This window comes from Salmo salar, chromosome ssa07 (assembly GCF_905237065.1).
Source record: "Salmo salar chromosome ssa07, Ssal_v3.1, whole genome shotgun sequence".
Taxonomy (NCBI): Eukaryota; Metazoa; Chordata; class Actinopteri; order Salmoniformes; family Salmonidae; genus Salmo; species Salmo salar.
Genome location: NC_059448.1, coordinates 27,710,262 through 27,724,873, shown reverse-complemented (window position 1 = coordinate 27,724,873; position 14,612 = coordinate 27,710,262). Strand labels below are relative to the sequence as shown.

At 42.0% G+C, this 14,612-nt stretch overlaps 3 protein-coding genes across 3 annotated transcripts in view; 2 read left to right on the top strand and 1 right to left on the bottom strand.

Annotated features, from left to right (window-relative positions):
* LOC106608958 (SH3 domain and tetratricopeptide repeat-containing protein 1) overlaps window positions 1–4,391 on the bottom strand; it is a 30,285-nt gene extending 25,894 nt beyond the window's left edge. Inside the window, exons 1-2 of the mRNA XM_014207214.2 lie at window positions 3,884–4,391; window positions 682–753 (exon numbers count right to left, since the gene is read on the bottom strand). Coding sequence (XP_014062689.1) covers window positions 682–753; window positions 3,884–4,043 — 232 coding nt within the window. The 5' untranslated portion in view covers window positions 4,044–4,391. The remainder of the gene's footprint in view (window positions 1–681; window positions 754–3,883) is intronic.
* Window positions 4,392–5,640: 1,249 nt separating this feature from the next.
* LOC106608904 (uncharacterized) lies at window positions 5,641–7,568 on the top strand. Its single transcript, XM_045722589.1, has 4 exons — window positions 5,641–5,728; window positions 6,107–6,642; window positions 6,756–6,886; window positions 7,172–7,568. The coding sequence occupies exons 1-4, from the start codon at window positions 5,671–5,673 to the stop codon at window positions 7,566–7,568; spliced, it is 1,122 nt and encodes a 373-aa protein (XP_045578545.1). The 5' UTR covers window positions 5,641–5,670.
* A 960-nt stretch (window positions 7,569–8,528) lies between these two features.
* On the top strand, window positions 8,529–14,126 carry LOC106609021 (calcium-binding protein 2). The gene is made up of 8 exons (XM_014207351.2): window positions 8,529–8,601; window positions 9,167–9,238; window positions 9,814–9,946; window positions 12,507–12,537; window positions 12,895–13,038; window positions 13,129–13,238; window positions 13,467–13,614; window positions 13,814–14,126. Exons 2-8 carry the CDS (start codon window positions 9,168–9,170, stop codon window positions 13,840–13,842), a joined length of 666 nt encoding a protein of 221 aa, XP_014062826.1. The 5' UTR covers window positions 8,529–8,601; window position 9,167; the 3' UTR covers window positions 13,843–14,126.
* The last annotated feature ends 486 nt before the right edge of the window (window positions 14,127–14,612 follow it).

The following is a 14,612-nucleotide window of genomic DNA, read 5'->3' as shown; positions in this document are numbered from 1 at the left end:
CCAACTCCTATGGTCACTGTGATGCTAAATGTAACAATGACCATAAGAGTTGGCAAGACAGTTCAACAGATCTGGGACCAGAAAAACAAAATTCAATATCACCTCGCAATCCCCTAAATTAATTTGAGGTTTTTTAATGATAATAAGTCTACAGTGGTAGTGTGGATCAAACTACTAGAGCAGAAGGCAGAAGGCAACCAACTGAACCCAAAACACTGTTTGTGGTTCTCAACCCCTGCTATTGATATCCTGATATTGGAAAAAATCAGTCTGCATAAACTATGAAATATCATGATGGTTCGTAGCAGAATGTCAGTCAAAACCCACAGTTAAATAACAGAGCTCATCGTAGAGAGAGAGAGAGAGAGAGAGAGAGAGAGAGAGAGAACCCATGAACCATAACTACTCCAACTGCCGACGCCAAATCCCAAACTCTCTCCACTCCTCATTAGAATACTGTGGTTGGAACTTTTGTAAAATTCCATTCAATTTCATGAAAGTTCCACATTCAGAATGAAGTGTCTGATATACATGCATGAGAAGATGGAATTGACCCTTTAACTGGTGTCAAATTTCTGGGTCCATCCATAAAGCATCTCAGAGTAGGATCCGTTTTGCTTTTTAGATCGTAATTAATTACATGGACAGGTGGGACCTGATCCTAGATCAGTTAAATGTTACCTGTTGGGAAGCTGTCTTCAGACGTTGACATGGTTCCCCTTACACTGCCAGCTTCTCTGGAGAATGACCTCTCTGTAATAAACAGGTGCATTGGTTATGAATAGAAAGACACAACATATTATAAGCCTTGTCATAAGACATTTTAATGGGTCATACATGCTTAGGACAAGTTATAACTCATTGTACTGGGATGCTTTAAGTAGAGTGGTAACAACATATTACCAACAATTGAAGACAGAATTTATACTATTGTGATAAATATAAAAAATGTTTTACTGGGTGGTTCGAGCCTTGAATGCTGATTGGCTGACAACTGTGGTATATTAGACCTTATATCACGGGTATGACAAAACATTTATTTTTACTGCTCTAATTACATTGGTAACCAGTTTATAATAGCAATAAGGCACGAGGGGATGTGGTATATGGCCAAAATACCACGGCTAAGGGATATTCTTATGCACGACAACGCAGAGTGCCTGGATACAGCCCTTAGCTGTGGTATATTGGCCATATACCACAAACCCCCGAGGTGCCTTATTGCTATTATAAACTGGTTACCAACGTAGAATGCAAGATTGTAAAAAAATAGGTAACAAATCAAACTTTCTACAACTTCGTAGTACTTCATTGTTCATTTTGGTGAGTCAGAGGGTGACATGTCTTTCATGTTGTTTATTATGACAAGTGCAGGAAAGAGAGACAGAGAGAGAAACAGAGAGAGAGAGAGAGAGAACAGGAGGCATCTGCCAAGCTCTGATTTCATAGTGTCCCCATCTAAACAGGAAGAATAGAAAGGGAGGGGAAGGGGAACAAAACAGACCACCATAGACCTTTAAATCATCAAGTTGTCAAATAATTCAATCAAATGGAGCTATTATGACTATTCATAGTACTAGACAATCAATCATCAAAATATTAGCACGGTCAAATTAGTTTTACATTAGATATTTGGTGGATATTCGTTTTTTCTCTCATCAATAGTTATTGGACCAAGCATGCCATGACTATGAAAATGATATATTCTGAATCAGGGGAGGATGGACAGAAATTCACAACTTTTTTCATTTGTTAAAATGTAGATATAATTTTTGTTGTTGCTTTCAATCTTCAATAGATCTTAGAAAAAGCGTGCCATGACTATGAAAATTATATATTCTGAATCGGGGGAGGATGGAAGAAAATCCACACATCATATTTTTTTGGTCCATCTGCCCCTGATTCAGAATATATAATTTTCACAGTCATGGCATACTTTGTGTAAAAACTATTGAAGATTGAAAGCCGGAAGAATATTCTCTTAATAAATTTCAAAACAAAAAAAGCAGTGGATTTGTGTCCATCCTCCCCTGATTCAGAATATATTATTTTCATAGTCGTGGCACACTGTCTAAGATGTATTGAAGATTGAAAGAAGAAAAATATATATACAGTACCAGTCAAAAGTTTGGACACACCAACTCCTTCAAGGATTTTTCTTTATTTTTACTATTTTCTACATTGTAGAATAATAGTGAAGACAGGAAAACTATGAAATAGCACATATGGAATCATGTAGTAACTAACCTTGATGACAGCTTTGCACACTCAAACCATCAAGCGCTTTGATGAAACTGGCTCTCACGAGAACCACCACAAGAAAGGCCCAGAGTTACCTCTGCTCCAGAGGATAAGTTCATTAGAGTTACCAGCCTCAGAAATTGCAACCCAAATAAATGCTTCACAGAGTTCAAGTAACAGACACATCTCAACATCAACTGTTCAGAGGAGACTGAGTGAATCAGGCCTTCATGGTCGATTACTGCAAAGAAACCACCACTAAAGGACATCAATAAGAAGAAGAGACTTGCTTGGGCCAAAAAACACGAGCAATGGACATTAGACCGGTGGAAATTTGTCCTTTGTTCTGGAGTCCAAATTTGAGATTTTTGGCTCCAACTGCCGTGTCTTTGTGAGACGGCAGTTGTGATCTCTACATGTGTGGTTCCCACCGTGAAGCATGGAGGAGGAGGTGTGATGGTGTGGGAGTGCTTTGCTGGTGACACTGTCTGTGATGTATTTAGAATTCAGGGCACAGCATGGCTACCACAGCATTCTGAAGCGATACGCCATCCCATCTGGTTTGCTCTTAGTGGGACTATCATTTGTTTTTCAACAGGACAATGAACCAAAACACACCTCCAGGCTGTATAAGGGCTATTTGACCAAGAAGGAGAGTGATGGAGTGTAGCATCAGATGACCTGGCCTCCACAATCACCTAACCTCAACCCAACTGAGATGGTTTAGGATAAGTTGGACCACAGAGTGAAGGAAATGCCGCCAACAAGGGCTCAGCATATGTGGGAACTCCTTCAAGACTGTTGGAAAAGCATTCCTCATGAAGCTGGTTGAGAGAATGCCAAGAGTGTGCAAAGCTGTCATCAAGGCAAAGGGTGGCTACTTTGAAGAATCTAAAATCTAAGATATATTTTGATTTATTTAACACTTTTTTGGTTACTACATGATTCCATATGTGTTATTTCATCGTTTTGATGTCTTCACTATTATTTCTACAATGTAGAAAATAGTAAAAATAAAGAAAAACCCTAGAATGAGTAGGTGTGTCCAAACTTTGGCTGGTACTGTACATATTTCAAGAAACAAAAAAAGTGGTTGATTCTGAATATATAATTGTCATAGTCATGGCAGGCTTTGGTAAGAGCCATTGAAGATTGAAAGTCTGAATATTTTTCTCTCTCCAAATTTCCCCACAAAAAACAGCTGTAGATTTTGTCCGTCCTCCGCTGATTCGGAATATATCATTATCATAGTCATGGCATGCTTTATGTAAGAGATATTGAAGATTAAAAAATATATATGATTTCTGATTTCAAAGTATGGATTATTCTCCATCCACCCCTGATTCAGAATATGCCATCTTCATATTTATGGCATGCTTGGTTCAATAGCTATTTAGAAGAGAAAACCGAATAACCACCGAATATCCGATATAAAACCAATTTCACCTTGGTCAAACTATTCCTAAAGATTATCATTACCTAAAGGTTTGTATTTGAGAAAAGAAATACATCTAATGATTATATAGGCCTTGGCCTGTAATATATCTCCAAATAGTCCTAATTAATAACAATATCACTGTAGACTACTACTGCAGAGTGTTGTACATCTGAGTGTACTTTTTTACTTGTATCACTTACTCACCCATTTTTCTACTTCGGGTGATAGTCTCAATTTTTACCGGATCATGGTGAAGATGCTTGTGGTCATCTGCTGAGTGCTCTCTCCAGTAACAGCGACTCGTGTCAACTCCGTTACCCACCGCCACCGCAACCGGTTCTACCTCCTGTTCCGCATTTGACATCTTCGATCAAATCATTTCCCACTTCTCCATGTAACCTTAGTGGCCCTAACGAAAACTCCGCGATCGACAGTGGATCACGCGCCACCGCGCCCTCCTTGCGCCTCGCCCGCACTATCCACGCAGAACGCATAGGGGAGGGGGAAAGGGCTCATAAACCTTTACTATCCCGGTCGAAGATAACATGAAACGTTTGAGTAAACCCCACACTTAGAGATGCATTGTCATAGAATAATAGCAATATGGTGTTGTCAACTTGTACTTACGGTATTCTAATGTTATATATTTAGAGAAAATCGCTGTTTTGCTTATAGATTTCCCAACATCATCAGAATTGTCATGTCCTTTCCTGTGACGTTTGGCTCATGAGACTCTCCAGTTCACTGTGTCACAGGTGCGGAGAAAGTGCACTGAACAGGTTAATAATCCCTGACTAAACAAATAAAGTTTCTTTATTTTCCAAAATCCACCGCGCTGACTGTTCTGTCAACAGAAACAGGAATTCCCAGTTATAAATATAGGCCTGTGGGAAAAATTGTACTTATTTTTTCAATTCTCAAATGTATTTTTCCAGAACTTTGAGTTCTGGGTGTTTTATATAAAACATTTCCACCTCTCTGACTGTATAGTGTCATTCATAATTCCTTGGTATTTCAGCTATTTCACATTCTGAAAAGGATACTGCAGTAAACTAGTCAGAATCAAATCATATCAAATTGTATCGGTCACACACATATTTAGCAGATGTTATTGCTGGTGTAGTGTAGCGAAATGCTTGTACGCACGCACGCACGCACACGCATACACACACGAGAAAATGTATACATCCAAATGTATTAAACATTCTTAGATTTGGATAAAGCTTAACACTTGCATAGACCTATTGATACAATTTAGAATTCCAATTCCTATATAGCCTATAGGCCTAGCCATTGCATCATTTGAACATTTCCACAGTGTCTCCTGCATGCACTAATGTGTCCTTTGCCAAAACTAAACTCTGGCACATCCTAGGAAACATCAGCGTTTCCCTTTCCTCTTCTATATCAGCCTGGAGTTAACACTTAGTATAGTCTGCTGTAGGCTTACACTACAGCGCTATAGAGTCCAACTGACTGAAAAGAATGACCCAATATTGCCATTAGTATCTGTAGTATTAGATGTGGTTTCAATCACTTTTCGCACTACTAAGAATTGTGTAACCTATGAAATGCGGACACAAAGCAAACATAAAAACACACAATAATAGCCCATAACACAATAACAAAATATGTAATCAATGCAACACAATATTTAAAAAATGTCTAACACTACTTTTAAAAACCATTTTTTATGAAAGAAATACTTTGTGATATGCATGTTTTCTTCCTGAAAAAGTCGCATTTTTAGTTCTGCTGTTTTCCAGGAAATAATAACCTACTGTAAAAAAAAATATATAGAACACATGGCAGATATCAATTATGACATCAGGGTTCCATCATAATTGAGTTCTATGATGTATCCGAATTTTCACATGATTCCCTGGGAAACAGAACCAAACATTAGACTGGAATGCACTTTTCAGCAAATATATGCAAATCATTTCAGAATTCAAACATTACTTTCAATGAGCAGAGGTGTGTGAGTTACAATGACATCCAAACTTTTTCAATCCCCCATCCTTCACCAAGAAATGGATCTACCAAGTGGTAAGACTACAAACTGTTAAATTATTAAAAGATTGTGAATGTATTTACATAAAAGGTTTACTATAAAGAAGGTTTATTTGCTTGAATGTGTCTATTTCTCTGTAATTTACAAATAAGTCAGCATACATTTCCAAGTACTGGCTTGATGACCCAAATGGCACCCTTTTCCCTATGCAGTGCACAACTTTTGACCAGGGATAGGGTTCTGTTCAAAAGTAGTGTACTATGTGGCGAATAGTGTTCCATTTCTCTAGTCACAAGTAGTGCACTTTGTAGAGAATAGGGTGCAATTTCTCTGGTCAAAAGTAGTGCACTATGTAGGGAATAGGCTGCTGCTTTGGACATTAACCTTTACTTCTGCCTGTCTTCCTTCCACAGTGTATTTTGATGAGGTATTTAGTATTCAGGAGCATGACCAGCAGTCTGGCAGGGCCAAATGGCGCTACTCCATACCCGATGACCCTGAGGCAAACCTGGGAGGCACCTCCAGAGTCCCCGACCACCTCCAGGCTGGTTTCCTCTACCGTGTCTCCGTCCACCAGGACCTGACTGAGGGAACAGACGACCAGGGCTTCCAGGGCTACCAATGTGGCCTGTGTCGGCTGCCCCTCCCCAGCCTTGCTTCCCTCCAGGCCCACCTCTTGGTCAGCTGGACCCACAGCACAGGCTGTAACCGCCTCTACAGTGACATGATCAGGCTGTGTCCGTCTCCTCCTGCTCCGTTGGTGCATGTATCTGAGGAGCCATCACCATCTTCCCCCAGCCATGTCCACAATAACCAGCAGGACCAGGAGGCTGATAGGGCCTGTCATCTCTACGCCGTCCCCAATGACCTTGAGGCGAAACTGGGATCGCTTCGAGGCAGATGCACTGACCACCTCCAGGCCGACTTCGTCCGCAATGTCTCCAGCCAGGTCTATGTGTGTTGTATATGTGTGTGGAGGAAGGGGGAGAATTGAGCAGAAGACACATTTCTGTTGTTTACTGAAACATATGGACAATAAAGTTGTATTGTATTTTGTTGTAGGCCTCCAATAACAGTCCAGGCTCCCACCAGGGCTACCAGGGCTCTGAGGGCAACCAGTGTGCCCTGTGTCAGCTGCCCTTCCCAAGCCTGGCCTGCCTCCAGGCCCACCTTCTAGACAGCTGGGAAGACAGGCAGGCCTGTAGCTTCCTCTACAGCCAGATGATCAGGCGTTGTCCCTCTCCTCCTCCTCCTCCTATGGTGGTGAAACCAGTTCTGCGCATCACTGGCTCCTCCTGCTCATCCTCTGTTTCAGTCACCAAGAAACTTCCAAGACGCCATGCAGAGCACCTTCATCCATACTTGCCTTCCACTTCATCATCCTCAGTCTCAGCCACTGTGGTATCTTCATCATCCAGGCACCATGAGCATGTACTGTCTCCAGTCCTGCCTTCCTCCTCCTCCTCCACACCCTCCAGAAAGAGAAGGAGAGACAACGACGTGAGCTCGAGAGGGGCCCCCAGGAGCCCCAGTCTCCACCCCAGCTTTAGCACTCTGTCTCGGGGAGACGAGAGCTACCAGGCTGGCCCCTCCTTGATGAGACCCATGGATAACCTCCAGAGCTACCTCCCTCAGCCCTACTGTTCCCAGCCCAGCCACAGTACTCTGTCTTGGGGGGAGGAGAGCCATCAGGCGGGCCCCAGCAAGAGACACAGAGAGCTGGAAGCCACCAGACAGGGATACCCTGGACCCAACTGCACGGCACGCAGGAGAACGACATGCAAGACAAAGTGCAAGATGCTACAGAGGAAAGCCCTTGTGTATCCTCATGAAGTTGGCCCCAGCGATATGCCCAGGGCTAGACCTACTATGTGAAGATGAATAGGTCATTAAGTAACGTTTTTTTGGTTCTGGTGTGTTTTCAGTCCACTGTTGACTTGTTTTTTACTTAAGTGTGCATGACTATTATCTATGTAAGGTTTGGGTCAATTCAATTCCATTTTTTTCTTATAGGAGGCAATGACGTAAATGTGATTTGATTTAGGAATTTCTGTTTAATTCCTCAATTGACTGATTTGAAAAGGAATTGACCCCAACCTTGTATCTATGCACCATTTGGTACCATGTAGTTATGAATTGGGGTTATAAATAAAGAATACCTGTTGATATCATGTTATTTCATGATAAATGCTACACTCCTAGGACAGCCGAAGAACCCTTTTGGAACCCTTTTTTTCTAAGTGTAGTTGTAAACACTATATGAAATGGTACTGTAAAATAAAGTGTTACCACACAGCCTATTTATGTGAATCCTATATAAAAAAAAATCTTCATGAATGAATTTGCTCTGCATTTGATGAATTTAAATCAAATTTAAATGAAACATCATACATTTTCTTTGTGCTTTGTTATGTTTAACCAAATAAATGAGTTGTATTTCCATTTGTCAGAATCAGAAATACCATACGTTCAAAATACTTTTTACACGTTTAATTGGGTGCCCAGTACTGTACCTCAAATAATAGCTTTGACAACGCTATTAACTATCACTGACGTCCAACTACAAATACACTTTAAAAGATATCAGGTAGCTACCTAATACAATAATACCCTTGACAATACACTTTGTGTCTCACACACACACACATACACACACACACACACACGGTGTGACTGAACGACTGTGTGCGAGCTAGTGTGTGCGAGAGAGCCACGGTCAGTCACACTGTGTCAAGTGTGGTGTTTAGCTTTCTGACCTAGACACATTTAGCCAGGTAATCACCTGGTAATACTCTTTGATGGATGGAGGGATAGACAGAGGGAGGGAGAGAGAGGAGGAGGGGAAGGTTGAGGAGAGCAAGTGGACCCAGTCCTGTCATTCACATTACTGCAGGAGGACCAGCTAAAGGTAAGGACATTTTCTGTCTGTAATATTTGCATTAAATAGAGAGTGGAAGTGACTTTTCCTTGCAGGTTGGTTGATTACCTACACCTTGACTGTGTATGTGTGTATGTCCCTAAAGTAGGTTACAGTAAAAATATATACACATATATATATATATACACATACATATATACATATATATATATATATATATATATATATATATATATATATATATATATATATATATATATATATATATATATATATACACACATTGTAACATACACCAGATAGGTGCAGTGAAATGTGTTGTTTTACAAGGTCAGCCAAAACACCCATGGAGCAAATTAGGGTTAAGTGCTTTGCTCAAGGGCACGTACAATTTTTCACATTGCCCGCTCAGGTATTCAAACCAGCGACATTTCAGTTACTGACAAAACGCTCTAACCACGATGCTACCCATTTTCACAGTGTGTTGGGTATGCTTTGCAAACCGTGACACCTGGCAATATCAGTTTCTGAGAATGTAGCTAACGCACACACACACACACACACACACTCTCACCTGTATATTCATTTTATTCAGGATGTCTAAGACCCCGTCCACCACGTCTGCAGCCTCTGTAACCTCTGCAACGTCTGCAGCCTCTACAGACAGGTAAGATCAACGCCTACGTTTGAGACTGGAGAACTTGATTGGCCATGATGGGCACAACAGAGTTATTGAGAGACATTGGCGCTGTACACACTCAGTTTGTACAAGTGATATTGTTGACTCACTGGTTGTGATATCCCTGATGTGTTTGTGATATCCCTGATGTGTTTGTGATATCCCTGATGTGTTTGTGATATCCCTGATGTTTGTGATATCCCTGATGTGTTTGTGATATCCCTGATGTGTTTGTGATATCCCTGATGTGTTTGTGATATCCCTGATGTGTTTGTGATATCCCTGATGTGTTTGTGATGCCCTAAAATATCGACAAAACCGTCAAGCGGCGTCTCCACAATACTTGTACGAATATTTTTGTGCGGACAAACTCTCTATTGTATCACAACTATTAGTTGTAAGACTTGAATATGTACGACGAAGCCATTGAGAGATGATCCTATTTGTGTGGCTTCGTCGCATGTTTATTACAGTACTGTAAGTCAAGTCAAGGTGTCAAGATAGCTCTTGCCAATGTCTCCAAAATTGTGAACACCTGGTGCCTCTTTGCTCATGTTCTGTAGCAAAGGTGGCAAATCCCGGAAGACTTCGTCCTCGGGTTCGGAGTCGGCTCCTAAGAAGGTGTCTAAGAAAGAGCAGAAGAGGAAAGACATGGAGAAGATACACACCACCCTGCTCAGCAGCGTGTTTGGAGCGGTACGCGCAAACACACACACACACACACACACACACACACACACACACACACACACACACACACACACACACACACACACACACACACACACACACACACACACACACACACACACACCATTTTTTTTATTGAACCTTTATTTAACTAGGCAAGTCAGTTAAGAACCAATTCTTATTTACAATGACGGCCTACACCGGCCAAACCCGGACGACGCTGGGCCAATTGTGCGCCACCCTATGGTACTCCCAATCACAGCCGGTTGTGATACAGCCTGGATTCGAACCAGTGTGTCTGTAGTGACGCCTCTAGCATTTAGATGCAAAGGAATGAAAAGTCATAGAAGCTACAATGTTAGCTAAGCTCCTGATCTTTGCATGCTGTGTGTGTGAGTGGGTGCCTGCGCATTCGTGCCTGCCTATCTGCTTGCCTACCTGCGTTTGCCTGCGTGTGTGTGCCTTCCTGCCTGCATGTGTGTGTGGAAGGTAATAATTCTCTAAGCCACACACACACACACACACACACACACACACACACACACACACACACACACACACACACACACAGTTATCCTCTCCAGCTAATCCTTATAGATCCTTAGTGTGGCTCAGCGTCACCATTCATTAGGATTAATGGGTAGAAGCTGCAGGAAGAGCATCGAACACAAAGGGAAAGTTGTATGATTGTTTTAGGAACTTTTTTGGGGGGGGATATTTGTAAGTGTTTAGATCCACCAGTGACCGGTGTGATATTGTGTGTCAATTGATGTCTGATGTTAAATGAACAATTTCTGCTTTTCTTACTTTGTTTCTTGACACTGTAAAACTTAGCTCGGAGACATTGATTTAGGATAGAATAATTCGGACTAGAACTTAAACTAGATCATACTGAGCATGCAGTGTGAGTAGGCTATGCGTGTAAACACAACACGCTGGGGCGACAGGTAGCCTATTGATTAGAGCGTTGGGCCAGTAACCGAAAGGTTGCTGAATTGAATCCCGAGCTGACAAGGTAAAAATCTGTCGTTCTGCTCCTGAACAAGGCAGTTAACCCACTGTTCCCCGGTAGGCCATGATTGTAAATAAGAATTTGTTCTTAACTGACTTGCCTAGTTAAATTTAAAAAAAAACACGTGTGAATGAGGTTGACTGGTGTCCCAAACAAACAGGATAGAAACCATAATGATTTAATCCACCATGATCAGGAAATAGCCCCACCTGTCCCCAATCCCTCACTAACTTGCTACCACACCAGATCTACCTGACCCTAAAACTTCCAACCTCCTCTTACACAACTGTGTACATCTCAAATCGCCTGTGCTAAACTTCCATCCAAAAATACCTGTATTTGACACTTTAAGGTGAACCCGATCCAGTATATCTAGATCTAAACACTATAATATTACTCAAAAGGCAGACAGTGTTGTTTCTCTATGGCAGCTCCCTTACTAAAACACATGCTACATTGCCAAAAGTATGTGGACACCTGCTCGTCGAACATCTCATTCCAAAATCATGGGCGTTAATATGGAGTTGTCCCCCCTTTGCTGCTATAACAGCCTCCACTCTTCTGGGAAGGCTTTCCACTAGATGTTGTAACATTTCTTACGGGAACTTGCTTCCATTCACAAGAGCATTAGTGAGGTCGGGCACTGATGTTGGGCGATTAGGCCTGGTTCACAGTTGGCGTTCCAATTCATCCCAAAAGTGTTCATTGGGGTTGAGCTCGCGGCTCTGTGCAGGCCAGTCAAGTTCTTCAGCACCGATCTCGACAAACCATTTCTGTATGGACCTCGCCCGAACTATGAAAAACAGCCTCAGACCATTATTTATCCTCCACCAAACTTTACAGTTGGCACTAGGCATTCTGACAGGTAGCGTTCTTCTGGCATCCACCAAACCCAGATTCGTCCGTCAGACTGCCAGATGGTGAAGTGTGACTCATCACTGAAGGGAAAGCGTTTCCACTGCTCCAGAGTCCAATGGCTGCGAGCTTTATAACACTCTAGCTGACGCTTGGCATTGCTCATGGTGATCTTAAGCTTGTGTGTGGCTGCTCGGCCATGGAAATCCATTTCATGAAGCTCCTGACGAACAGTTTCTGTGGTGACGTTGCTTCCAGAGGCAGTTTGGAACTCTATAGTGAGTGTTGCAACCAAGGATAGACGATCTTTACACACCACGCGCTTCAGCACTCGGTGGTCCCATTCTGTGAGCTTGTGTGGCCTATCACTTTGCGGCTGAGCTGTTGTTGCTCCTAGACTTTTCCACTTCGCAATAACAGCACTTACAGTTTCCGGGGCAGCTCTAGCAGGGCAGAAATTTGATGAACTGACTTGTTGGAAAGGTGGCATCCTATGACGGTGCCACGTTGAAAGTCATTGAGCTCTTCAGTAAGGCCATTCTACTGCCAATGTTTTATTCTATGGAGATTGCATGGCTGGGTGCTCGATTTTGTACACCAGTCAGGTGTGGCTGAAATAGCCGAATCCACTAATTTGAGGGGGTGTCCACATACTTTTGTTTATACAGTGTCTCTCCTTTGCCCGTTGTCTTCCTTTAGGAGAGGGAGTTGGCCCAAGCAGAGTTGGATGGTGAGTCTTCTTATCACAGTGATATTGCACATACAATAGAATGCTTTACTTTCAGTAGATTGACTAGTTGCACAACTTATTACACTGAACCCGTGTTACTCAAGTTAGGATTCAGACAGGCATTATATTTGTGAAAAGGGGGTATCTTTGAATCATCAATAGAAATAGTTTGACTAGATTGGGGGAAAAGCCCCTCAGACCACGGCAATTTGACGGTACATTCATGGGTACACTCAATATGGCAGCCGGTCCACCCATCACGGAACGTTGACTTGAATGGCAATGTCCTTTCTGGTAGTTCTATTTCTATGGTGTCATCCTCACCTTCTGACCTCTAGCCTTTAACCTTTGGCACAGAGCTGGACTTTGCCTTCAAGGAGTTTGACTACGACTGTGACGGCTACCTGAACTACAAGGACGTAGCTGAGTGCATGAGGACCATGGGCTACATGCCCACTGAGATGGAGCTGCTGGAGATAGTGCAACAGATCAAGATGAGGAGTATGTCAATTTTAATCTATTTTCATTTAAATGTGATTATTGTCCAGTTCCTACCTGTGTCCTGACTGTTGATTGGCTGTCTCCCTTCAGTGGGCGGTCTGATGGACTTTGACGATTTCTGTGAGCTGATGGGTCCCAGGATAATGGGAGAGACAGCAGACATGCTGGGGCTGAAAGAGCTCAGGTCCGCCTTCTCACAGGTAGGAGACTGACACGGAGCCAAAGAGACTGAAATTGAGTGAATGATCATAAAACACAGGCCTACAAACACAGGCATTATGGCCCTACACAAACTCTCATTAACATCTCCCAGCTTCTTCATTATTGTTAGGCCCTCGGCCAATATTAACTCCCATGTTCACTTAATCACCCACATTCTCTCCTCCTCAACATCCATCCATCATAACTTTACCCTCTCCTCCTCTCAGTTTGACCAGGACTGTGATGGGAAGATCAGCCAGGATGAGATGAAGGAGGCGGTGAAGAGTCTACTGGGGGAGAAACTGAAGAAAGGAGAGCTGGAAGAGATACTCAAAGAGATAGACATCAACGGAGACGGAAGCATCGACTTTGATGGTGAGGAGATAACTGTGCATAGACACATACATGTAAGGTCACACACACACGGAGGAAACACTCACAAACATGCAGAAACAGGTCGACACACAAACACACACAGAAGTAAGATCACACACATACACAAAAATACAATTATCTAATGCAGTGGTGCCCATACATTTTGTAGCCTTTCTCATTTCCCTCTCTTGCCTTCCAGAGTTCGTCATGATTTTGTCCATTCGGTAAGTGCTGGAAGACCTGAGAGGATGCCATCATTTGTGTGTTTGATCAGCTTTAAGGATGAGATGTACTCCTCTCATCTCCTCACTCCTTTTCTCTCCTCTCCTGTTCTCTCCTCTATACTCTGTCACTGAGAAAATAAATATGGTGTACAATGGGCAAGAGTATATTCGTAAATGCATTTGAAATGTATTTGGATTAATCCGTTTGTAGACACTGATTGGCTGTATGTAATATGACATCTAAATAAAATACCATTTTGCTATTTTAATAAATAATTTGAATTTCAATCTGAGTTGCTGACTGAGTTACAACCACAGACTTTTGAAAACACATTTTTTTGTATAATTTTTTACAGTCTGCATTTTCTAAGTACAAAATGAAGACATGGGACAGAAGAAATATCTACACATGTACAGTTGAAGTCAGAGGTTTACATACACCTTAGCCAAATACATTTAAACTCAGTTTTTCACAATTCCTGACATTTAATCCAAGTAAAAATTCCCTGTCTTAGGTCAGTTAGGATCACCACTTTATTTGAAGAATGTGAAATGTCAGAATAATAGTAGAGATAATGATTTATTTCAGCTTTTATTTCTTTCATCACATTCCCAGTGGGTCAGAAGTTTACATACACTCAATTAGTATTTGGTAGCATTGCCTTTAAATTGTTTAACTTGAGTCAAATGTTTTGGGTAGCCTTCCACAAGCTTCCCACAATATGTTGGGTGAATTTTGGCCATTCCTCCTGACAGAGCTGGTGTAACTGAGTC